At 44.1% G+C, this 26,234-nt stretch overlaps 1 protein-coding gene across 5 annotated transcripts in view; it reads right to left on the bottom strand.

Annotated features, from left to right (window-relative positions):
* Positions 1-26,234, bottom strand: part of trps1 (trichorhinophalangeal syndrome I) — a 114,118-nt gene that overhangs the window by 53,218 nt on the left and 34,666 nt on the right. For all 5 annotated transcript variants that reach the window (XM_070985215.1, XM_070985218.1, XM_070985219.1 and 2 more), the window contains exons 3-8: positions 9,223-9,930; positions 8,379-8,494; positions 2,695-3,307; positions 2,120-2,334; positions 1,441-1,639; positions 1,086-1,332 (exon numbers count right to left, since the gene is read on the bottom strand). In XM_070985215.1, the coding sequence (XP_070841316.1) occupies positions 1,086-1,332; positions 1,441-1,639; positions 2,120-2,334; positions 2,695-3,307; positions 8,379-8,494; positions 9,223-9,930 (2,098 nt within the window). The remainder of the gene's footprint in view (positions 1-1,085; positions 1,333-1,440; positions 1,640-2,119; positions 2,335-2,694; positions 3,308-8,378; positions 8,495-9,222; positions 9,931-26,234) is intronic.

Genomic DNA, 26,234 nt, shown 5'->3' with positions numbered 1-26,234 from the left:
AGGCCACAAATGTAAGTATTTTCTCCATGAATAAAGTTTTAAAATGTACGAAAACCACTTCATTGTCTATTTTAACGTTGTTTCAATGTGTAGTGGTCATTTTCCTCGTAAAAAATCCCCCGAAAAAAATCGATAGTAGTCGAGGCTTCAGTTACGTGGTTACTGTTGCCAGGCTGAATGCCACTAGCGGTGCTCTGTGGGCAGCCCTGATGATAATCTACAGTGATAACGTTATCAATAATAACTTCAGCAACCTCGCTGCTGGTATTCAGTTACATTCATAGCGTTATGGAATACAACATGCAGGAATGTCATACACAAATCGAATGTGACGGTAGCATTAGCTTGTCGCATCTGCCTACGTAAGAGGCAGCGGCGACTACTGATGACGTATGCGATTGTCGAAGGGGTGTCCCAATTCGGAGGGGTTGACTTTTGGCACTCCGTTTCAAGGGGCAAGGGCTAAGGGGTAGGGGTAGAGAAGAGAAATGGGATTCAACCTTAAAGTACTACAAAGAGTAACTTCACTGTGAGATCAATGCATCTCTGCTTGTGGGTCATTATAGAACATATTAGAAGGCAAAAGAAGACAATTAGCTAAAACATGCCGGTCTACAAGAAAGTCAATCATTTATCTAAGTGTTGATACAAATCAGTGAAGCCTGAGTCGCTTCCAGGTGTGAATGTCGACACTGTGTCTATGAGTCTAATCAGTGTACGTTTTTTTTTTTTAATGGCTCGCTGCTGACATGGAGTGTGCTCAGTCAACATTTCCTGGCTAATTGGGAGTAAATAAGAGAATTAAACGGGTTTGAATGCTGGCGCGAGCAAAACACGATCATCTTCCAGACTTGAGAACGGAATTTATTTTTATAATACTCACCGTCATCCAGTTACTGGAACATGTCGTCATAGACTGTAACTGGAACACTGACTCTTTGGATAACATTCAACTTTCCTTAAGAAAACATAATTGTGTTGACTAAAACACAGACTTCCGATGCATCTTAAAGCTTTTTAATACCCTTTCATGTATAAGAATCAACAATGTAAAAAAAAAAAAAAACAACTTTACTCTCTCTTACCTGTAGTGTCTAAAAATCTCTTCTTCCACTTCTGTGATGAAGTGACACTTTGTACAAGAGTACTCCCTTTCTCCTCCTCCTCCTGCTGCTCTGCCCCCTTCCTTGTCTCCCCCAGCCTCATCCTCAGCCTTGACATGCGGTGGTGCCCCCTTTAGGTTGATCAGGGTGTGGCAGCTTTCGTAGTGTTGGAGCAACACATCGATGTCGGTGGTGGCAAACGCGCACTGGTCGCACAAGTGGGTGACGCCTGGGAAGAGGAAAACAGGACCAATCAGGAGCAGGGAACAAAGTGTTAAATCGATCCAGTTTAAAACATTTTGACTAAGTATGCTGGGTGAAGTTTGCCTTTGGATACCTTGTGTGACGACAGGATGGGCGGGGTTAGAGGGGTGAAAAGTCACACCGGGGTCACCTCTAGGATTAGGAGGGGTCATGCTGGGTGAGGTGGCGGTCGCTGGTTTCGAGCCCACGGTGTCCTGTTGTTTGGTGGACTGGGGAAACTTGGAACAGCATTTAGGGCAGGTGGGCTTCCGACAAGCGAAGGGATGAGACACCTATTGAGAAAACACAGGCAGGCGTTGGTGAAAAGCAGCGTGGATGTTTTGCATGCTTTATTTGTTACCGACAAAACTGTGCATATAGGGGGAACTTAGACTTCTGCCGCTCCTCTCTCTCTTTGGTGTTGTGATGTGTTCGTCTATGCAGGTGATATCAACGGGGACCAGTGTGTGTGTGTGCATCATTAACTGAATGATGCCACCCCCAATTTTGGCTGTTAACCATCCTTTTTGCATTTTAAACAGCTGCAGTGGCACTGTTTGGCAGCTGGCACAGAGGAGGGTGGGGCGCGTGTGGGTGGATTGGGGCAAGCAAGGGAATTTTAACTAGGCTGGAAATTGAAACAATTAGCTTTACACTTGTTCATATATTACATTTTATTTTCTTGTGCTTACAAAACGGAGCTTTTTTTTTTCTTCTTATAATTGCTACGAAAACACCAAAACAACAAGCAAATAAACATTCGTTAATCTCACCTCCCCCAAGTGTTTGTGCGGCTGACAGAGCCCCTGCGGACAGTACATGCAGTGCTGAATGCAGCACCGGTGGATGGAGTGGTTGTGCTGGTAGTGCAGTAGTAACGGCGCTACTACGATCACATCTGCACTGTGGGCCATCGAGTAGCGGAAATCACACAGCTGACAGTTGTAACTGGTCACGACTGCGTCTGAATCGCTGCTGTTTGGGTCTCCTAGGAAGCAGAAAACACAGCACAGATCTGTTAAATAAAAGAGTTTGGGTCTTCGAGTCGAAAAACATGTTCGGAAACAAACACAGAGGGTCAAGTAGCAAGAGCACTAGAAACAATAAAAAAGAAGGGGTCGGGCAGTTTTGTGGTAGTTGTTACAGCAAATAAGTAGAGGCCTGCAGAGTCTGTAGGAGCAGCAAAGGCGAGCAGTATTATAGAACCAGAAGAAGTAAAAATCATTAGACTGCTATTTAATTTTGTTACACTTGATCATTAATCTTGTGGCCCATTAAAGTAGCTACCTTCCAAACACTCAAAGCAATTCACCGCCACATTTCACCATACTTTCTCCCATTTAATTACCTTGGCTGGTGCTGGACGGGTTGGATGATAGATCTTTGCGGCTTTTGGATGCCACGTGGTCTCTTTCTCCTCCTTCTCTCCTCCCTCCTCTCTCCCTCTCTCGGTCCATGCCCCCAGGATTGGAGTTGTTGGGGCTCATGGTGCCTCCCGAGCTCATTCTGTGTCTTTGTTCATAGTGCTCTAAAAGCTTCGCCGAGCCCCCTGACCACTCACAGCTCCAGCTACAGAACTTACACCAGTAATACGCCTGCAGGGCACCTCGACCCGGCTCCCCCGTCCAGCTCGACGTATCTGAACAGGCCCTGACTGGGATGGAGTACCCGACCAAGGAATCATCTTCCGCTCTCACTGCGACTCGCTCCGCCCCGTCTAACATCTGACTCCGTTCCTTCGTCTGGTTGTCGTGCGATGACAGGTTATTGGTCGCCAGCAGGGGCGTGGTTGGCGGAGTTTTGACTTTATTTGGATGCGAGGACAGGAAGTGTTGTTCAAGTTCTAGAGAATTACTGCCCATGTACGTGAAGTTGCAGAATTTGCAGCGAAAATACTTCGTATTGCCCTGACAATCAGAGGTCTTACGGCCGATCCCAATTAGCGTGCCACCCAGCGTCACCTGTTGGCAAGCAGAAAAGAGAGGAACAGACAAAAAAGACTTTGTTACGTCAAGACTTCTGTATATCATACAATCATAGATATGATACTTGTACTGGTCCTCGCTTAGTGCTACCAAAGGTAGCCAACAGCTGGTCCCATCTGGATCCATTTTTCTGCTTAATTTGTTCTCTGCAATGTGGTGCATATGCTCGCCAGAGATCATTTCTAAAGTAAAAGAAACGTGACTGCAACACCGCTTGATGAGCGCAGGTGGATTTGAAGTTCAGCACGACCAACGAGAGACCGCTATGCCCTACAAAAAGGCTCAAAGTCCTATTCAGGAGGAGAATCCTTTACGATACATTTCACCAACATTTCATATTCAACGTTCATCTCATTTTCAGGTCGTAGCTGAATGCTACTTAATCCCACCTCTAACCAATAATTTATAATACCTAAAAATAGACCGGCCAAAAGTTATTAGTCATTCCAAAATAACTATGTGACTTTAGCTTGGATCATATGTGTGATGTGCAGATTTGGGTGTACCTCGTCCTTGAAGTCAAAAAGTAATACACTCACCATCACCATTGCTGCGCTGCTGCAAACATGGAAAGTTATGTCTCATCTGCTCTCAGCACGAAGCTCACAACGAACGTAATCCCTTATTTTCCGTATGTAACTGTAGACAATTAAAAGGCTACAGAAACTGACCAATAACATATCCATCAGGCTCGACTGTAGTATCCAGCGCACGAGGCCAAGATTTTGCATTACTGAGCGAGCAACCTGACACTGGTCTGTTTTTTATTAGGTTAGCCCCTCGACTGGAGGTGATTATGCTGCGCTGCTGCATATACTGGTGCGCAGGAAACCTGGCAAGTTTTACAGTGACATTAGACTCACTACTGCACAATACGGATTTGTCTTTTTACGGATCCGTGGTCTGATGCCGACTTTTGGCAGTCTTGTAATGGAGGTTTGGCAAGAGCAAAATGCAGTTGGTAAGACGCATTTTAAGTGAGCAAAGGTGTATGGTTTCATAAGTTTCTCAGATAGCATTTAGCTTGATTTTGACTGCAAATGTCAATGAATTTTGATTTCAGCCAAAATTACTGCACTGACTATGAATTTACAACAAATCTTGTATTAATTTATTCATTCATTCATGTTTTCCTTTTTGTTGCATTTAAAACTTGGTCATTAAACCTCTCACTGTCTCTCTTTGTGGAGAAGACAATGAAGAGGAATTTATATTCATAAACAGCTATTCCCTGAACACAGAAACTTAAAAATGGCAGAAAAAGGGCAAACTAACGAATCAGAGTAAGATGGTAAGACCAAACATTTATACGTGCTACAAAATGAGCAAGAAAAGCAATTTAAAATGTGAGATGGTACATTTCAGCTCCACTGAAGAGAATAAATTCAGGAGGCTAAATGAGATCTATTACTGTTTGTGATCTCATGACAGCAATCATCCAATCCTCACGTCCCGCAGACCCTGCCCAGGCAATTAGAGAAGAGCCAAACATCAAGTCGTTTTAGCAAGTAGAATGGACAGAAAGACTCGGGGGGGGGGGGGGGGGGCGTGAGAGGCGGGAGTGAGAGAACAGAGGACAAGTGGAACAAGTTGAGAGGAAAATGTGTAAGTCGAGGAACAGAGGCGGGGAGAAGAAGAAAGAGGTGAGAGATGGATGAAAGGCAAATTGAGAAGCGCGAGAAAAACGGGAATCAGAGTATGAAAGTGAGCAAAGAAAAAGGCAGGAGGTGGACGAGAGAGACGAGGACAGATGACGAGAGAGACAACTGGAGAACGCAGAAAGAAAAAGAAAGTTGAATGTGTCTGACAGCTGTTTCATTACGCTGCCTAACAGGCGATTAGAACGACTGGTTTCAATGCCTTTCTCTCTGTCTGTCTCTTCCACTCCCTTCTCCCCTTTCCTCCTCCATCTCTCCCGCTCTGTCCGTCTTTCCCCTATCCCTCTCCTCCACGAGTCTTTTTTTCCTGAACTCTCATTGGTTGACAGGGCATCTCGTCTTAGCAAATGACAACATGGAATTTTCCAAACGTGGGCGGGAGAGAGAAAAAGCGAGTGAGGGATGGAGAGAATAGAGACCCCTTTCATTCGCTTTTTTTTATATACTTTCACTTTTTCTTCATAATGACGACTTAAGCCCACTGGATTTTCTATTTCTGACTCGCTCTGTGTGTGTGTGTGTGTGTGTGTGTGTGTGTGTGTGTGTGTGTGTGTGTGTGTGCTTGACTACTGTGTGTATGTGTGTTTCTGTGCCCATTACGTGACTTACGGCCATTACAGACTCCTGGTTAAAGTGAAATGAAACTCCTTGACTATTACCCCCCCTACACACACACACACACGTATGCACCCACATACACGAACACACACACATTTATTAGATCATCTTGTTTAAAGCTTTCAGACAAAACCCCACTGTTTACACACATTCAAATCCTAATCCCTGACCCAACTGTTACCAAACCTGGAAAAGTCCCAATGCTGAAAATGACAATTAAATACAATTTAAGAGCCTATTTTATTAAATCATACTTTGTTTGATACTTACAACTTTGGGCAAGTATTGAAAATATATTTCGGGTGTGAAGTATGAAAACTTGAAATTAATTTGCACACTTCCTCTGTATTTACTGGCAACTGATTGGCATATCCACTGTTGAAAAATGTGACTTTTCAGAAGCATGACAGCCTCTCAAACTACTAAAAACCATGAATTAATCAGGAATAAATGGCTTGATAATTAGGCTGCAAGATATGGACAGAACATATTGCAGTAAAACTTGAAATATCAAGTCTGATGAGGTCAAAAACTCTTTCAGTGACTCGACGGTTTCTGATTTGGGATTAATTTTGCTGCTGGATAAGAGCAACTCAATGGCATTTTGACATCTTCCACTAAATTTGTCACTAATGACCATCTGATTTACGAAAGGTGACCTGAAAGAGGTCTGTCTGTCTGACACTTACGGTCCGCACTATTTTAGCAAGTTCATTTCAAAATAAAAACTGTCCATTCTGCTGTTTTACATATATATTAAAAAAACAGACACATGCCTCTGAATGTGAGTTTTAAAGATCACAACCAGAGCATAAGTAGTCTCAGACTTACATAAGTTTACGAGAGGCTATAAATAATGTATGTGTATGGTGAAGAAAGCCAGTTTCACGGCAGATATACAGAAGCTGACGTGAATTCAAACAATGTGTCTGACGATAACGGGGACAGTAAACTATGTACATTGTTAAGCCGAGACTTTCCAGGTCATTCTGACCAGTTTACGGCCGTTGATTTCACTGATAAGTCCCCCTTGATTTAAAGTGCAATAATCAGAAAAATAAAACCAAATCACTGAAGACATGTTTCATCCTCAAACTGATTGGCTGATCTGCTGATGTCCAGACTGCAGATGCAAATTACGTCTGGCTTTTTAATGTGCTCTGATGATGTGCAATTACGAGGTAAAATTCAATCATCTTTAAGCGCAGGGGCAACATTTATCTTGAAGGAGGAAAGTTTGCAGCATTCCTGTTTTTGTACTGCAACTTTTCAGCAGAGCAGCCCCCGCCAGACACTCGCCCTTTTTAAAATGGTCACAAATTGAGCGATGAATATGAGGGATTAGCCCGGATATACATTAATTCCCCATCATTTAAAACACAGTGACTATGATGCATGCTGTGCAAGTGTATGCATATGTGCGTGTGCATATGCATTGCCTGTAAGTGATTTGTAAAGCAGACTGTGTACCTGTGAATCTGTGAGTGTGTGCTCGAGCACGCATGCACACACATGTGCAGCCTGTCCGCCAGGTGCCCTGTTTGTCTCGCTTTCTGTGTCTCTCCATCTGTCAGTCTATAAAGTTTTATAACTTGCAACACAATGCCTCACTGTCAAAATCACACACACCCTATGTCACAAATCAGTTGCAGATTGTGCAACCTAATAAATTAGTTCAGTTATGGGCCTAGATTTACAGATTTATGAGTAATGCTTGTATTGAATTGTTAATTGAACCAATGTGCCACCTGTTTTGAATCATAGTTTCTAAATGATTGATTGCTTAAAACTCCTTCGATATGCTGTCAGGTTGCTTGATGTTGCAATGCAAACACTGCAACCTACGCCTTGTTATGTAAGTTATTATTTGTAAGATTAAATCTACAAAAGGGATCTGAGCTGCTTGCTTTATTCATAAAAGGTTGGAAATATTACTTCAATCCAGTTGATGTTACTGTTTCATTAGTCATATTTTGACAAAGTCCTCAAATGAGAAAAATATGAAGATGATTTTAGTAAATTTCTCCCTAAGTTTAGATTTTAAATTAATGAAAACAACGCTCCAGAGAGAAAGGTCAATTTTCTGAATTTTCACAGAAGTGCGTGCCCTTATTTTTGTTAACAACAAGCAGATGCAAAGATGTGAAGCAAATGCGAAAGCAGATGCATCAGTGCTGCGCTGCATCTACATCTGTAGATCCCTAACGCACTTTGTGAAACATTTTCAGTTTCAACGCTCGAGCTAAAAGTAGAACAACTGTAAAATGCATGACCTCTTAAACTTAAAAGTACCAGATTAAAAAACAGTACGGGGGAACTTGGGAGGCAGGGCACTGAGATTGCTAAAAAAAAAAAAGTAAGCAAAGATCATACACACAGTCAAACAAGTGCAAAAAAAGAAACTGCTCAAGTGCTTCATGATTGCCAACATTTCCATCAACATCATGAAGACATCATTGGTAATCTAGTCAACATGTGTTTGCTATATCTGAAAAGGCTCCAGTCTGTGTTTCCAAGGTATTCTTTGGGGGGTTGCTGCAAGTTTTAGGATTTATATTCCATTTTTTGAATCAAGAGTTCGACACGGGCACTGAACTCAGACGCTGTTTGCAGCTACTGTAAGCATGATGCTGACGGGATTAAAGTTCACCAAATCTGAGAACCTCTGGCAATATGTGTGATTAAATGCACTGATGCATTTATTAGACTTTATGCATCATCGTGAATATTAAATGTATGAATTTGCATTCAGGACTGAGGCCAGTGCTTACCTGTACATCATATGTGCCATTCATCATAACTGTCCTGTGCTGCTGATTGTGCACATCTGGTCTCGTCTTCCCCAGCTCTTTGGCTTGGTTCCTCTGCCCCTGCCCTGTCTGTATATCTGGGAGCAGAAATACAAGGAAGGGTCAGACTTGTAGAAGCAGATAAACAAACAGGGTTCAGGCTGCCAGAGGCACAAACATCCAAGGACATGCCTGACTTCTGGGAAGAAGGAAGGACTTTTAGGTCAACAATCAACAAGTTGCTGCTGCAAGAAGCTGGTGCACAGTGAGAATACTGAAAAATAAGCTTTGCAATAAATACAAAATCAAAAATCTGCCTTAAAACTGTCATGAAATCGAGCTTTATAAAAGATCTGTTTGTATGCTCGTGTTATTTACGTTTGCTGAGACACACACAGCTTTTCCTTGGATCCTGTCACCTGTTACCAATCAACCTGTTTACCTGTGGAATGTTCCAAACAGGTGTTTCAGGAGCATTCCACTACTTCCCCAGTCTTTTGCTGCCCCTGTTGAAACGTGTTGCTGCCATCAAATTCAGATTAAGTATACAAATGATGAGGTAAAACACATATACTGTCACTGTGCTGTTTTCAATTGAGCATACGTCAAAAAAGATTAGCAAATTAGCGCATTCTGTTCAATTTATGTTCTACAGAGTCCCGACTTTATTTTGGACTCGGGGTTGTAGAACTGTTGTGGTTCAGATTTATTTACACGTACTAATCCTTCTGCTCATCATCTTGTGCACAGATTTGTGTTATTTTCCATTAATTTAGCTCACTAAGCATCAACACGCGTTCGACACATTGAGCAGAGCTGGAGTTACCTAGAGGTGTGTGTTGGGGAGCCATGTTGTGGAGGGCCAGGATGTGTGTGTCCAGGGCGGCATCCTGCCGCGTGCGGTTGTGCAGGCCCAGGTGATACTTCCTAAAGTGCTTCACCAGGTCGGCGGGGTCGTTGCCATAGTAACCGTAACCGCACACGTTGCACTTGAAGTCCTGGAGTTTGGGAGAGGGGCTGGAGGAGAGGGGAGGGGTGTCAGTCGTCGACTCCTCCCCTCCTTCCTGTCTTTGGAGGAGGTGGGCAGCGGAGAGGAGAGGAGCAGAGAGATGATCTGCCTCCCCCCTGTCTCGTTCGCTCCTCTCTCCTTCCTCCATCCCCTTCTCCCCATCCTCAGGCTCCGAGTGGCTCTCGGGTCTGTCAGTCAAAGCCGCTCCTCCTTGCTTGGCCCTCCCTCCTCCTCCTCTTCTCCCCCCTCTCTCCTCGTTGCTGTAGCGATCGCCGACCGATGAGGGAGAGACGGACGAGGATACGCACTCGCTTTCTCCCTCCTCCTCTTCCTGCTCCTCATCTCCTCTGATCCGCTCGGAGGATTCCGGTTCAGAGGGCCGGTTGATTCGCTCGGCCTCTGCTCCCACTCTCCCCTCCTCCTCTCCCTCCTCTTCCTCTTCTCCTGCTGGCCTCCTCCCCTCTTCTTCCTCCTCCTCCTCACCTCCCACACTCCGGATAGGGGGATTCTTCTTCCTCACCATCGCTGATAAGATGAAAAGAGACAGAGAGAGGAAAAGTTTGTGTGTCATTGCTCGAGTGATGCATTGACATGAAAGGTTTTAAGCACATAAACAGGACACAGTCGACGTTTTCATAATCCTTTAAAATCAAGGCACTCAGAGAGACAAGGTGTGTGCAGGACTCTTATAACACACTGTGGATTGCATGCACACACACAAACAGAATTCTCTGACAATGATGCATGTGTACAAAGCTGCTTTGATTCAATTTACAAACTTCTTTTAAGGCCGAACACTGCGAGGATCCACAACCACAAACCTCGTCAAAGAAAAACAGCCCCGACAAATCAGAAACATCTCAGCTGGGAGAGGTTTGTCAGGGGTGTGTGCGTGCGTGTCGGGATGCTCGTTGCATCCTTACGTGCATTTTTTTTTTTTTTTCTTAAAAACCAGGGAGTGAATCTTTTTATCGTTATAGAAACCATCCGTGAGAATCTTCAACGCACGACCACATCAAAACTCAAACCATATCAGAGAGGCCGGGAGGGCGAGGGAGGGGAGGGGCGGCGGAGGGAGGGTGAGGCGCAGCGAGAAGTGGGGGAGACAGAGAGAGGAGAGAGAGAGACGGGGAGAATGGCCAACAGACAACCACATCAAGCCACACAGCCCATATCAGAAAGATGGATGAGGGAGGCGGCAGACAGCGATTCATCCCCTCCAGCCCTCTGGATTTCTCTTTCTTTCTCGCGTCTCTTTCCGCGTGCCTTTCATTCATTTTCTGCTCCTGCTCTGTCCGTGTCACCTCCTGTTCTCCACTTTGCTTTTACCCCCCTCACACCTCCTCTTTCTCTCCCTCCCCCTCTTTCGCCACCACGCTCATTTGCAATTAGCGTAAAAAAAAAACTCTATAAAACGTAAAAAGGTCTCATTTTGCTTGCATTTCGGCCATATCTTATTCTCCGATGCCCTCTTTCACAAATAATTTGAGCAATTCCATCATTAAAAATTTTCTCTCTCTGTTCCTGCCCTCTCTCTCCCTCTGTCGTTCCCCTTCTCCCACCATCCCTCCCCCTCCCTCCCTTATAATCACTATACAAAGCCATCAAATAACCAACCATGTGTTTTATGTTAAACCATAATGTTTCTTTTGTTTGAAAAGAGAACAATTGTGGTCGTTCTGTTCACAACAGTCATGACAGAGAGACAGAGATACTGTGTGTGTGTGTGTTTGTGTGTGTGTGTGCGTGCGTGCGTTTCCCGAGTGTGTGTTTATTTGTGGTCGTTCAGTTCATATTCGGTCGTAAACACAGTCAACCCATTGACCCATACACTGTGTTTGTATGCGTGTGTGCGTGCGTGCGTGTGTGTGTGTTTGGTAATAAACACAGTGAACAGACGCCTGATAGACGCCAAAAACTGATCGCTTTTAGATCAATGCAATATGAGCGGAGAGAGACACTGAATGTGTGTTTGTGTGTGTGAGTAATGTGCGTTTGATGATGTGTGTGCGCAAGCGATGCAGCATGCGTGCGATCCTGTGACTAACTCCGTGTTAGTGCGCGAGATAAACGCTCGTTGTTATTTACTGATAGCAAACAGTTAAAGCATGAGCGAGTCAACACACACACACACACACACACACACACACACACACACACACACACACACACACACACACACTTCTAAAGGAAGGGAATTGAGTTGAAAACAGATAGACGAACATAAACAAACACATGCAGATACACATAAACATATTGAAAAGGACCATATTTTAACAAGCCTGTAATGTAATCTGGTGGATTAGGAAGAAAAGAGAAAATAAAACACACACATAAACACAGAAAAAGAGGAGAGAAATGAGCGAAAGAGGGCTGCTTTCTTTGTTCAATCCAATTTTCTCTCTATGGCCTTTCTAGCATTTGAACATTTCTTCTCTCCTTCTTTCTCTACCATACAACTATTAAAATAAAGCAATTTATGTCTGCAAGGGCCCACGCCTAGACCAGCCCTGGCACTCACTGTGTGTGTCTGCGTGTGTGTGTGTGTGTGTGAGGGAGAGTGAGTGAGTGAGTGAGTGAGTGCAGGGAGCAGAGGAAAATCTCATCTGATGTTCACCACACCCAGTTAGAATTCATCATTCGCACACACACGCACATGCACACGTGCACACACACAGACACACACACACACACACACACACACACACACACACACACACACACACACACACACACACACACACACACACACACACACACACACACACACACACACAGTGGAAAACTACAGATCGCTGTGGTAAAGCAATGAAGCTGAAATCCCGACCTAAGAAGCTCTGACTGACCTAACTGTGTTTCCATCCGCCCCGTAAGATCTCCGCGGCAGCTCAAAAAGTTAATCGGAGCGATAATAGGAAAATCACGAATGACTCTGGTGAAGCGTGAAATCAACAATCAATCCATTATTTATTTATGTGGCCATCACATACTCATTAGCATACGTCTGATGTGCTGCTAACATGCTCCAGGATGTGGGCAAGGAGAAGAGGTGTGTGTTAAAAGGCTGCACGTATGGTTCTGTTTCTGGGTGTATGCATCTGTGTGTGTGCGTGTGTGTCAGTGTCACAGCACAGCCTTTGTCTGCTTCAGGCTGTATACACAGACTGGAACCATTACTATCAACTACAATTAGGTACAGCCCACCACAACATACCACATAACAACTACTGCTACTAGCTACAATTAGACCCTATACACCACAGCGGCCTGAATACCATCGTCAGGATAAATGCGTCACTTAATCATTTCCATCAACTACAATTAGCCCCAACGCCAGTGACGCTCTTTATCTGAAATTGCCAATAATCACGCCCAAGACATCTGTTGAAGGATATACCGAGAGGGGTGTGGGATGTTTAGGTACTAAATGTCTGGACAAGGTGAGGAGGAGAATTTTAATTGTGATTTTTTTTTTAATGCAGTTTGGTGTGAAGCGACTGAATTTGATCACGTTTGCGCTGCAAACCCACGCAAGTAAGAAGTTTTGATTTCGCGTCATGTTGCTTTCAGCTGGGCACGACTAAAATCAGCTGAAGTTTAGGCTTTAAGAAACAATTCCCTGCAGGATCAAGTAATCAGTCGTTCCATCCATTCATCATTTTATCAATAAAATGGCTGAAAATAGTGAAATCGTGAGAAACTGTAGCCAGCAAACGTTTGATACTGCTTGATAAATTACTTGCTGGTGGTGATTAATTCTGTCAATCATGTGAGAGTAATTTTCCAACGCTGCCAATGACAGTCAATGTTAGACCTCTGCTAAAAAGAGTCTTTGCGTTTCATGTCACATATAAGTTGCGTCAAGGCTCCAACGCGACCACGTGTTCGGGGTCGTCACACCACCAGACGACTGTTAAGATTAATGGAACGTATCACAACAACTATCAGGACTCGTGACAAATCAAAGAAAGCCTGTTTGCGTCACAGAACACAGATCTCGCTAATTGGAAAAAGAGATCCCCCGTACATCTCGACCATCTCACCCAGCTGAGGCTCTAAACGCACACTATGACGGGTCTGATAGGGAATCTCAGTCGCATATTTCTTCTGCCTTCAGATAGCTTTGTTCTTCCCCTCCCCGTGGGACAGCTGTAGTTGGCATCTCCATCTGTCATAAACAAAGGATTAATGTGCAACATATGAAGAAATAATGCTAAAGGCAAGGTCTTGTTACACAGAGAGATCTCTCTCAAGCTTTTCTTTCTGCTTCTTGATCTGCGTCACTCTGTCTCTTCGTATTATTCTCTCCGTCTTTGTCCCTGCGTTTCCTGCTCCCCATCATCCGTCCTCGCTCTTTTCTCGCGCTGCCATTCCCTCTTCCTCTGTTTCATGGCGTCTTTTCTCGGTTTTTAAAACAGATAGATTTACAGGGAGGTGGGGTACACAGAGGAGTATGGTTAAGGGATGAGGGAGAGGAGGGAGAAAGAAGGTAGGGGCCGTCTGGGAGAGAGGTAAATGGGAGGAGGGCAGGGGCTCGGAGGGGAGGAGAGGTTTTAGACAGGAAGGAGAATATATTTTCTTCATTTAAAAGGAAAAAAGAGAGATTGTCTGGGGAAATGGAGAGACATATAGGAGCAAGGGAAGGAGAGAAAAAAGGCAAAGAGCAGATGAGCCCCACATACTAATGAGCATCCTCAAAAACTGGATGACTATTAAAACATCTACTTTAAAACTTCCCCGAATCTCCAGAGTCACTTTAAGTTTTGCCAACAGAAACAGCGCAGTGTTTATAAGCCACTATCGGGCTGCATGGGGGGGGGCTTCACAGACAGCCTCGTCTCATCCTTCAGAGGAACAACAAAAATAACGTCCTGTTATTTAAACCCTTCGACAGATCCGAGCTCGTTCAGGGCCCGGCAACGTGCAGCAGAAAGGCTGGTGCATTTACACCAACTCTGCAAACCACAGTGAGGTTCCTGGTTTATTTTGACTCACATAATACAACAATTCTTTCCCAGATGTCTTGTTCTGAAATCCTTTTTTTTTTTTTTTTTTTTTAAAGGTGATGGGGAACTTGAAGAATGAAAGCCACTGACAGTGAGCGAGTACGTGTGGACGTGTGGGGGCGGGCTGTCCCGGCCAAACGGCGCACGGAAGAAATTACACGGATTCACGAGAAGCAGAAAATAATTTAATTAGCTAAATTCATTTGGGAGCAAACTGGCTTCAGAACATATGAATGAAGAGGTTGAAAGTGTGAGCGGGAAGGCACATTTTAGTCTTACAACCCTGATTACAAGAAAGTTAGTTTGCTGTGTCAGACACAAATAAAAAAGTGTTCCTGAGCTCGTCCTTCATACGATCATGTGCTCACAAAGTGGTGAACCTCGCTCCACCCTCGCTTGTGAACGACTGAGCCTTTCCAGGATGCCCCTTTCATACCCAATCATGACAATATCACCTGTTACCAGTCAACCTGTTTACCTGTGGGATGATCAAACAGGTGTTTTTGGAGCTTTCATCATCTTCCTGTCCCAACTTGTTTGAAACGTGTTGCTGCATCAAATTCAAAATAAGCAGATATTTACCAAAATCAATGAAGCTGATGAGATAAAACATTAAATATACTGTCTTTGTGCCGTTTTCAATTGAGTATATGTAAAAAGGATGCGCAAATTATTAAATTATTATCATTAGTAGGGCTGCAAATAACAATTATTTTAATTATTTTCTGAATCAATCAATACATTTTTGGTCTATAAAGAGATAATAATACAATTTCCTGAGCCCTGAGGTCCATGACTGTAAATTGGACTATTCTGTTTACTAAACTGTGAGACAAAGAACAAAATCAAATCCTCACATTTGAGGAGCTGCAGCACCAACTGTTTGACATTTCTGCTGGGAAAAGGCTGTAATGATTAATGGGCGATCAAAATAGCTGCAGATGAATTTCCTGTCGATCGACTAACTGATTAATTAATTGTTTATGCTCTACGCTCAACGTGTCCGACTCATTGGATTTTCCATTAAAGAAACCACTGCATGTACATTTTTGTGCATGTTCAGCCATGGTTTGCTGGCCGTATAGTTCCTTTACTCCAAATACGACGTGGCCGCCAGGAACCTGAAACACATGACTTCCTGTCCGAAAAAGGCTTTTCCCTGGAAGGACCTGGCAGACACCAGCCGCTGCTGTTGCTGTCGAAGCTTTCCTGATTGTGTCGTATCACTCAGCAGTCGTTTATTTAGATGAAAATGTCACAGATTATTACTTCTAGGAAGGCCACTGATGCACAAAATGGCAGTCACGCTGAAACGGCTTGTAGCTTTAGGTTACGTGTCAGTGAGTGAAAGCAGCTGAGGAAAATATTAATGAAAGCGTGCACGTGACCGTTTTTAGTACCCACACAGACAAAACAGATCAGCCCGTGAAACCGAGCCTATTTAGAGTGGTGGGATAATAATAGGAATCGGCCACAAGTGCACGCTGCTATGTGGCGCTTAGTTCAAGTGCTGGACGGGAGCGCTGGTGTGCTTGGCCTCTTCCAGAAAAGAGGGGATAAGAGACGGCTGAAGGGAGCGTTTCTGGGTTTTTCTGTTGGGGGGGGGGGGGGTAAGAAACAGCTTGCAATTGATTTTGCAGAAGCAGGAGTCTAATTGGAGATAGGCAGGGGGGTTGGGAGAGAAACAGAAGGAGGGAGAGAGCGGAGGACAGCATAAAATCACTGTGAGACAGAGTCCACCTGCCATTTTAAGACTAAAAGCTCTCAGTCGCCTGCTAGGCCCCTAATCAATGCCAGAACTCTTACTCACATACACACACTCACACACACACACACACACACACACACACACACTCCTCATCTGCTGTGTAGCAGGGGCCCAATTCATTCCTGCCATGGATCAAGCAAATCTCAATCTCTCTCTCTCTCTCTCTCTCTCTCTCTCTCTCTCTCTCTCTCTCTCTCTCTCTCTCTCTCTCTCTCTCTCTCTCTCTCTCTCTCTCTCTCTCTCTCTCTCTCTCTCTCTCTCTCTCTCTCTCTCTCTCTCTCTCTCTCTCTCTCTCTCTCTCTCTCTCACACACACTGCAGGACTCATTTGTAATGGGGTAACAGCATGCAAAATATGTCATCTTAAATGTCAAACTTAATCAGAGGTTCACATTTCAATACCTCTCTCTCGTTCTGAGCCCGTCACTCTGCTTCTGCCCCTTCGCTCCTCCGAGCTGCCTCTCTCTGCTTCCCGCTCTCTGCATTCGCCTCTTTCTCATCAACACACACAGACTGACGATGTGAACACACCTCCCTCCGTCTGCTCCTGTCCCTATCTGTCCTTCTTTCATCTAGATCTCGCAATTAAACTCTTGCTCCCACCCACCCTTACACATCTCCCTCCGTCCTCTCTGTTGTTGTCTCTTGCTCAATCTCCATTTCTCTGCTCTCCTTACTTTGGGCGTGTTTGCTCAATTACTGTATGTGACCGGCAGAGAGGTATCTGTTCATCAAATATAGTGAAGAAATGATCGAAAAATAGAAAACCTGGAACGAGTTCAGACTGTGTCACTGATGTGGCTGCTCGCACTGGTGTTTGGACTCACGCTGTGGGGACTGGCCTTTCTTCTGGGGACAAAACTCAAGTCCCAGCAATGCAAATGGCTCAGTTCTAGGGTGAAGGCTTTGGTTAAGGTTAGGCTTAGGAAAGCAGTGGTTATGGTTAGGGTAAATCTCCAGGAAATGAATGTAAGTCGATGTAATGTCCTCTGAAGTGAGTGCTAGTGCACGTGTGGGTGTAAAATAAAAGCACATCGGACCATGCCTTCAAACACTCTTTAACGTAAGATAAATCCAACAATATTTAATTAAAACTGTACGTACAGAACAAAAAATCACGATTCTCACAAAAGCCAACAAAGTTAAATGAATATTTCTTATATTTGTTGTGGTTTATAAATCCCAGCTTTAATGCATATGGCTGCCTTTTGCTGGGTGTTAAGAGATATTAATTCAGACACAACAGCCAGTTAGCTGAATCCAACAACGACTCAAATGAGCTGTGCACATCTGCACATCACTATAACTTTATCAATAATCAGGGCTGTTGTACTTACTATTTCTGAGATATTAATGTTTTCATTTGTTGAATAGGAAACAACACTGCGCGCGAACACAGATTCAGAACAGTGGGAGACACAGTACTCGAACAAAAACCAAACAGAGCGCCTGAAGATGACTGCATCCACCCTGCATTCACAGAAACACGCTTACACAATCCCAGCCAGCCCCCCCACCACACAAACTTTATTAAAAGTCTATTAGAGGAGTCTGACCTCGAATAACTACGTTGGATTTCGGCACCACACAGGGTCTGGGAAGCACTGTACTCTGTGTGTGTGTGTGTGTGTGTGTGTGTGTGTGGGTAAGTGTGTGTGTAATAAGCTTACTCTGTAGGGGGGCTGTTTACCCCTGTGGGGAGTTAAAGGCAGACACTGGTTAACACCAGCTACACACAGACATGAACACATCACTGGGAGCTTTCCAGTATAACCATGCTCTTCTAGCTACTGAGTGATTTTAGACTGCTGCTCAAGAGCACCTCAGAAACGACTGAGAGGACGAAGAGCCTCTCGCTCCACCAAGTTAAAACTGAAATTCTGCTTCACGCACAAAAGACACAGAGTGACAGAAAGTCACATTTCCAGCTGTGACTTATTGAGCATGACACAAACTAGCTGCTCTCATGAGGAAAGGCAAATTTGGCTCTGAAACTTTATTTTGAAGTGTGTGTCGGGACCCACAGGTGGGTCAGGGGAGTATGAAAGCAGGTTACTCTCCGCAGGAATACATCTGAATGTATTATGCTGTCCAAGCATTCCTAGCCAAATTGGTGGAGGTTAGCAGGTTAAAACAAGGTACATTTTCTTAGATTAGTCTACACAATAGACCGTCTGTGTGCATGTTAGACTATTACAGCGAAAGAGCTGCCAAGAGGTTGCTGGTTCAGTTCCCAACGGGGCTATAAACGATGCAGAAATAAATCAGCATTACAACACACGCACACACATGCACGCAAATTCAAATACAGGCACACACACCGCGTCCAAATCTTTCACGCTCACACGCACTTATGTTATTTCATTAAATCGCAGCCATTTATGCGCATAAACACATACACATGCAGGTGCGCGTTCGTGTGTGTGTCTGGATTTCTGGGTCTTCTCTGCAATTTGTGGTGGTTTCGTGAAAAAGTGAAACTGAAGACACACACAGGCGCAGACTATATATCTCTTCTGCTATTTCAATAATCTGTGACCTGAGAGTTTATAAGACTCAATAGTCTGGCCTCTGGAATGACTGTCTGGATTTTAACTTTACACACACACACACACACACACACACACACACACACACACACACACACACACACACACACACACACACACACACACACACACAGGTCCCCTGCTATGGTCCTTAGAGCCTACTCTGTCTGTGTGTGAATGTGTGTGTGAAGCATACCATGTGTGTGTGGTCACGTCTAAGAAAGCTCCTTTAAAAATGGATCTCGCTCCGTCTCTCTCTCACCATCAATGATGATGTCACCTCAACCAATTTTTGTGGCGAGCAAATTGTGGTCAACGGCTACACCGTATGTTGCGTGCGTGTGCGTGCGTGTGTGTGTGAAATCTCCTTTGTAACTTTAGGGATAAATCATACAATTGTCATGGGGGAGCACAGTTTCACACATGCAGGAGTAGGGAAAACACACATAAACATGCACACACACAGACTGCGAGGAGTGTGTGTGTAATTAATTATTGTTAAACTGGCACCAGGAGACAAAGGTTGAGGGAAGATCTCTCTCTCTCTCTCTCTCTCTCTCTCTCTCTCTCTCTCTCTCTCTCTCTCTCTCTCTCTCTCTCTCTCTCTCTCTCTCTCTCTCTCTCTCTCTCTCTCTCTCTCTCTCTCTCTCTCTCTCTCTCTCTCTCTCTCTCTCTCTCTCTCTCACACACTCACACGCACACACACACACACACACACACAGGTCCCCTGCTAAGTCACATTTTTCTGTTTATTTAACAAGAGATTAATAATTTCAGTGAGTTAAGAGACTAAGAGACTTAAATAAAAACAGGAACAAACATATATTAAATCCTTCAATAGAGGACACACATACACACACACATTCACACAGTTGTCCAATAGGGATTGATCAGCAATGGCATCTCACTGAATTCAACATGATTGGAAAAAAACACTTTAATGTGACCACATTAAAAGATCAGTTCCACCGTTTGCATCTAATCATTGACATTATTTCAAAATAATCCAGCTTCAATTAATCCCCATTTAGCTTCTTCCTGCACATCAGCTAAGCAGCATACACACAGCAGACATCACACACACACACACACACACACACACACACACACACACACACACACACACACACACACACACACACACACACACTCAGCAGTTTTAAATCCTCTGCTGCATTAAAACAAACAGAATCAACAGCAAACTCAGATGTTTTTCAGGTGACACGTGTTGCAGTTCTTCAAAAAAACAAAACAAAACATTTTACGCTGCGATAAAAGTACTGAATCACGTCCTTAATACCAAAGGAAACGCACTGACAGCACACGCAGATACGCAATACAAACACATCATACACACACACACACGAAAGACAACCACATCAAAAGCTGCGGCTGATAAATAATTGAAGGGCGTCCTCGGAATCCTAGAAATACTGTATTAAAGTGGCGTCTGTTTTGAAAAGCCTTCTTAAACAAAGAGTAAAAAATACAAAGTACTGCATGAGACAAGAGAGACAGAGAGAGAAGACGTCCGTGCTGGTACCACAACACAAAACCACAAGCCAAGAAAATATGAATATTAAATGCAACCCGCAATAACATCAAAGTCCACAACTGCTCAGAGTTGACAACAATTACCCCTTGTTATGCACTTCAGCTTCAATCTGACGAAAACCCCCAACGTGTGACGCATCTAAATCCCCTGAAACTCCTGTTTCAGAGAGTAACCTGATATTTCTGAGCTTTCTGACTTTCTGTGCTCACATTCAAAGAGAAAACGCTGGAGTCTGTCTCAGGATATTGATCTGCTGTGGAACTATCACAGTTCAGCACGCTGAGGGCGCACACGCCTAACAAACGGCGACTCTGACGGTCAAACGGCCACACACTGAGGACCACGAACGCAGCACGCTGACCCAAAGCTGCAGAGAAAAGCTCCATCTCATGCTCGTGGTGTGGGTGTCCACATCTCCAATTGTTGGACTTTACAAATAACTTGCAGTTCAGCGATAGAAACTGACTTATTTAGACTTTTTCTTCAGGATTAATGACTTAAAGACGTTTGCTTTGATTGCATCACACTGCTGTCATAGCAGTCACCTCCCTGTCCAGGTCTTTGTCTGCGTCCTGTATAAAGCGCCATTAGAAACCCAGTTAAGCGTGCAGTACGTGGCCCCAAAATCAGGTTTCTCCACCTGAAACACTGCTTTGTTAACCTGCTTTCTGTTAATCCCTTCCTCCAGTCTCCTTAACAAGACGGGACACGGCTGCCACAGAGCAGACAATAACCAGGGGCCTCATTACAGACACGTCCTGTCTGAAATGGTATCTCACTTCAGGGTGCCATCTAGGATTTTTGCTATGACTAAAACATGTTTCCTAACTGCATTCAGGATAGGAATTCAGCTTTTACAGAAACTCGCCAAACTGAAGAATTTCATAGGTTAAGATGGCAAAGACCCTTTAAGTTTCTACATTTAAAGGGCCTGGACACTTTAAATTTCACAGAGTGTGGTAATGTGTATATATATGCACTGGCAAGATGAGCAATTTTGAATTTGATCGAAGCGCTACGCCCGGCTCTGGAGAGGCCTTCAAGGATGCACGGGCCTCTGCCAGTGGTCAAAACGCACTTGTGATCCGACAGCCATTGATATCAGGTGCTCATCATGGACGCCGTGATGACGCTTAGGATTTCTTAAGACGCGACGTCTGAGACAGGAGGTGACTATCTAAACACACTCGTTCTCACGCTGCGCTCACATACTGTATGCAGTCCTCAGCCTCGTGTTCTGGGATAGCCGCCATGAGGAAGTCGTTCATATCTTGTCATATAGTTTGTTTGTTAGTTTTTTTATGGTACGCGTAGTTGAAACCGTTCTCATACGGCTGCAGAGCTGCCTGATGGGTACTGCGGTCCTGCGTCTGCACTGTATCGCCGGTGAACACTGGGTCTCATGTTTAATGAACAGCAGCCGGTCGCTCTCCCTCCTCTGGAGTCTGTGGCTCATTAGTCTGTTGAGGAGCGGCAGATGCCTCACAGAGAAGAACAGGGGCAGAAAGGAAAGGGTGAGAGATGACAGCGTAGAAACAGACTTTTCACACTTGACGAAGAAAGAGCGCCTCATGAAAGAAAGACTATCACACCTGAACACCCCCACACACACACACATCCCCCTTCTCTCCTGCTCCTCTTCGCTCTTTTATTTGCTCGCCACTACTATTTCTCCTACTAGTGTGAAAGCGTGGGAGGAGGCAGAAGTGTGTGTGTTTGAGTGTGTGTGTGCTTTGTGTGTATATCACGGAGACCTGACAACTTCCTCTCAACTTCCTGTGATCAGAGCTCGGGGGTTGCTGGGGGACAACCAGGAAATTATACACTCATACACACAAACTGGGTCGTAGAAATGTGAACAGACAGAACAATAAAGTCGTGTTTTTTAACCCATTTAAGTGAAATACTGTTAAACTAAATGATGACATTTTACTTGAAAATGTATTAAATGACAGTACGCTGAAGTCATAAATACTTGCACCTGCATGATGTAATACATTGTACTCTGTGTCCACAAGGAAAGCTTCTGTCAGGTCTGGAAAAGAGCGTCTAAAGCTGCACAAAATACACACATTAACACACACACGACACACAAAGAACAAAAAGAGGAAGGCAGTGCTGCCCAGTATTTCACAATAAAATCTGAGATTCAATCACTTCCTTACACTGTGCACATACAGTATATGTATACGTCTGTGTGTGCGCCGTCTGTGCGCGCGTGTGTGTGTGTGTATGCACGTGGGCACTTTGCATAGCGGAAAAAGGCAGAGACAGAACATGGGTGCATTCTTTCCTCATTTTCAGCACAAACTCGTGTTTTCTCACACACTTATTTATGGGAGCAGATGTGCTCAGGCCCAGACGCACACAGCAACACACAAACACATGCATGTGAAGGACACTGAGACAGTTTAGAAAAGCCTTGGGGCTCAGTCTGAGCTTTCATTTCCTCTATCCTGCATAACAACTGACAGATACACACACACACACACACACACACACACACACACACACACACACACACACACACACACACACACACACACACACACACACACACACACACACACACACACACACACAGATACAGACACACACAGACAGACAGACAGAGAGCGGATGGTTATGAGACTTTTGGCCTGCCCAGAGGGACTACAGAGGTAGACAACCAGCCATAAGAGAATTACTACAGAACCCATTCTGCATTAAAACTATGGAGAACCTTTTCAACAAGACTGAACAGTGATCATTTTGGAAAATTAACTGGAGAAGTTAGAGCAATCAAAATGGGAACTGTTTTATGGTAACAACAGGGCTGCACAATTACGGCTAAAACGATAATCCCAGCAACCGGATGATGATGATCATCATCAGAGACACTAAGGAGCTTCAGCATGTATCCATCTTATAGCTTTTTATCGCGAGAAAGGCAATACTTCAAGCGTTCCCTTTGAATTTCTATGAGCTGGAGAAGACACAGACAGTACGAGTGGGGTTAAAAATGTCAGGCGTAGTCTGAAATAAAGCCTAAAATTCTTTATTGAAGTGTCAAGTTTCTGTTTTAACTTCAGGCTATCATTCTTTCTACAAGAGCAGGTGTCACATTTTTCACAAGGGGGATACCTCAAGAAACTCAAAGGAAAAAGCTGCTTCTCTTTCTCTTAGAGGCGATAAAAGTTCTTTTCCTAATTAAAGCTGCCGCCTTGTCGCCCGACAGTATAGTGATGGAGAAGGTTTGCCTGACAAAAAAAAATAAAAGGGGGGAGGGTGTGTGAGCTCACATCCATCTCTCCTGCATTAAAGCCACACACTGCTTTCCTCACTCGTTTTCATCTTTACTCACATGCACACACACGCATGCACACACACACAAACACACACAAACGCACAGAGCTTTCCTGTGCGAGGGGAAGTTGCAGGTTGTTGCGACATCAGTGTTTGAGATAAAAGCTCCTTAGCATGCGCGCACACACACACACACACACACACACACACACACACACACACACACACACACACACACACACACACACACACACACACACACACACACACACACACACACTTGTGTGGGACATTACATAGACTTACATTCATTTCCTTACCCCAACCCTAACCCTAACCACTATTTGCCTGCACCCTAAAATTTAATGATACACACACACACACACACACACACACACACACACACACACACACACACACAGTTGAACACTTTAGGTTTATCGCAATAAGGTTTTTAGGAAAAAAAATAGAATTTTTTAAGTGTATAAACAAACTGCAAGTACACATGTAAACACACATGCAAAGGTCAATAGGCAGAACGCTATTGTCTTGTTTCACACCCAAAGTCACTCCTCTATGTTCACACATCACTCTATCATAGCACTTTTTCTTTTATTTTGAGTTGCTGCTAGCGAAGTGCGTGATGAACACTTGCTGTTTCGACCTACAGTAGATGGATCCTGCTGTGCATGTACATGAAATGTAATGCAGTCATGAGGTTCCTGCAGAGGATAAATGATTTGGACATGATGAATAAAACTATCACCAAACGAAACATGAATAAACCCACAAAGCTACAGAGATACAGCGACAAAGAGCAGAACCCTACTCTGTATTTTTTAAAAGGTCCAGACAAGAGATTTGATTTCACTCATAAAAAATCCAATAAATAATAAACAGAACATTGCAACAAGAATGCGTCCAGGATGGGAAGCTCCTCGGCTTTAAAGGGCAGATAACATTCCCACTGCCGTCAATATCAGCAGGTCACTTTGGATTAAAGCACACACCTGATTATGCATTTTGTTTCATGCATCTCATATTTGAACTGTTTCCTGGCACAAAGCTACCAATCTGCTAAAATCACACGGCTACAGCTGCCCATAGATCTACCTACACAGCTGCGTATGCACACCAAGGAGGAGAGCGTAATGTACTTCGACCACATCTGATCCAATTCTGCATTCTCAACGTGAAAAACTGAAATCGATCAGCTGTGATTATCTGTCTCAGGGTGCTCTGGATGATTTTACGGGTCTTGACAAGGGTCCTCTGACTGAAATATCGACAGAATGTTATCAGTCTTTAATGGCGCGTCGCGGAGCAGGTGCCGGCGCCCCCTCTGAAATGCACTTTGGATAATAAGAGAAAAAGAGCAAGCAGCGGCATGTAAACAGAGCCCCCTGTAAACACCTGCTGTGGAAATTCACTTTGACATCAGTTAGGCTGTTTTTACCATATTCTGTCCTGAGGGCAGACACAGCATTACACCTGACTTGTCTAATACGAGCAACATGCACAGTTCATCGCGTAGGATTACCGGTAGCGTGTGCAGATACAGATCTCATTAGAGGAACACAGCTGTGGGAGTGGATGCATGTAGCTGAAGCATCCCGCTGTACTGATCGCACAGAGTGCCTAAAAGCAGCTGATGAGCAGTGTGGAATCTCTTTCTGCTGTACGATCGTCACTGAGCTCTTCCTTTACGCGAGGTCAAACCGGCCCTTTGTGTGTCTGTGCCTTTCAGTGTTCCTGCTTATTTATTCCGCCTGTCAAATGAAGTAAACAGGACTGTGAATACAAAAGATAGCGACACAACGTGTCTGTCGGCTGCGAGATAAACCTGGAAAAAGACTGATTCTATCACTCAGAGGATTGGGCAATTTTTTCGGCTTATACAAAGATATTGGCACAACTCTTGATCTCACCTGGGGAGGCCTTTTTGTCTGAGGGTGTGCGATCCAATGAGTGTTAGCTATCAGCTCACCGGGCCTAAAATAATGACAAAGCTTAACACACCCTATCTTGCCTGTTCTGTCAGAACTTATCAGCCTCTTTTAAGCGCATGCTGACGATAAGTCATGCGACCTCAACGAGATCAGGACAACTTAAGTAGGTCAAAGATTTGCAAGAGATTCAGGTGTGGATCAGTAATAAGAGCAAAGGTATGTAATCTTTAGTTCTCACACCCATCTAACTGCTGGTACACCCATCAAAATCCACATGCATACGCACAAATGCAAGCATGGACGCGCACAAACACATAGGGTTTAGTGCTTAAACCTATCTAGCTGTTACTACACCCTAAATCCTTTCATCTCTTATTTTATACCCAGCCCCTCCCTCTGTCTTTCCCCTCTTTTCATCTCTTTTTATTCGTCTCTCTAATCTCTCTCTGATCTACACCGCTGATGAATGACAAAAAAAAAAAAACACAACACAGCTCTGTGCGCTGCTGAGACTTTCCTCCATTTCTCCATGTTCAACTTTTACTGAAATTGACAGCTGAAAGTGTCTTCTGCATGTTAGAAAATGGTTCACAGCCCTGAGGCCAAACCACAGATTGTGTATTGTAAAATGTCAAACACTATACATGGGCATCAATGGGGAAATTAGCCAGAGGTGTAACTGACTGTTATCCCCTCTATCTGCCTTTTGGCTATCTCC

The sequence above is a fragment of the Chaetodon trifascialis genome, chromosome 17 (genome assembly GCF_039877785.1).
Source record: "Chaetodon trifascialis isolate fChaTrf1 chromosome 17, fChaTrf1.hap1, whole genome shotgun sequence".
NCBI classification, from domain to species: Eukaryota; Metazoa; Chordata; class Actinopteri; order Chaetodontiformes; family Chaetodontidae; genus Chaetodon; species Chaetodon trifascialis.
This window is presented reverse-complemented; position numbering and strand designations above follow the sequence as displayed.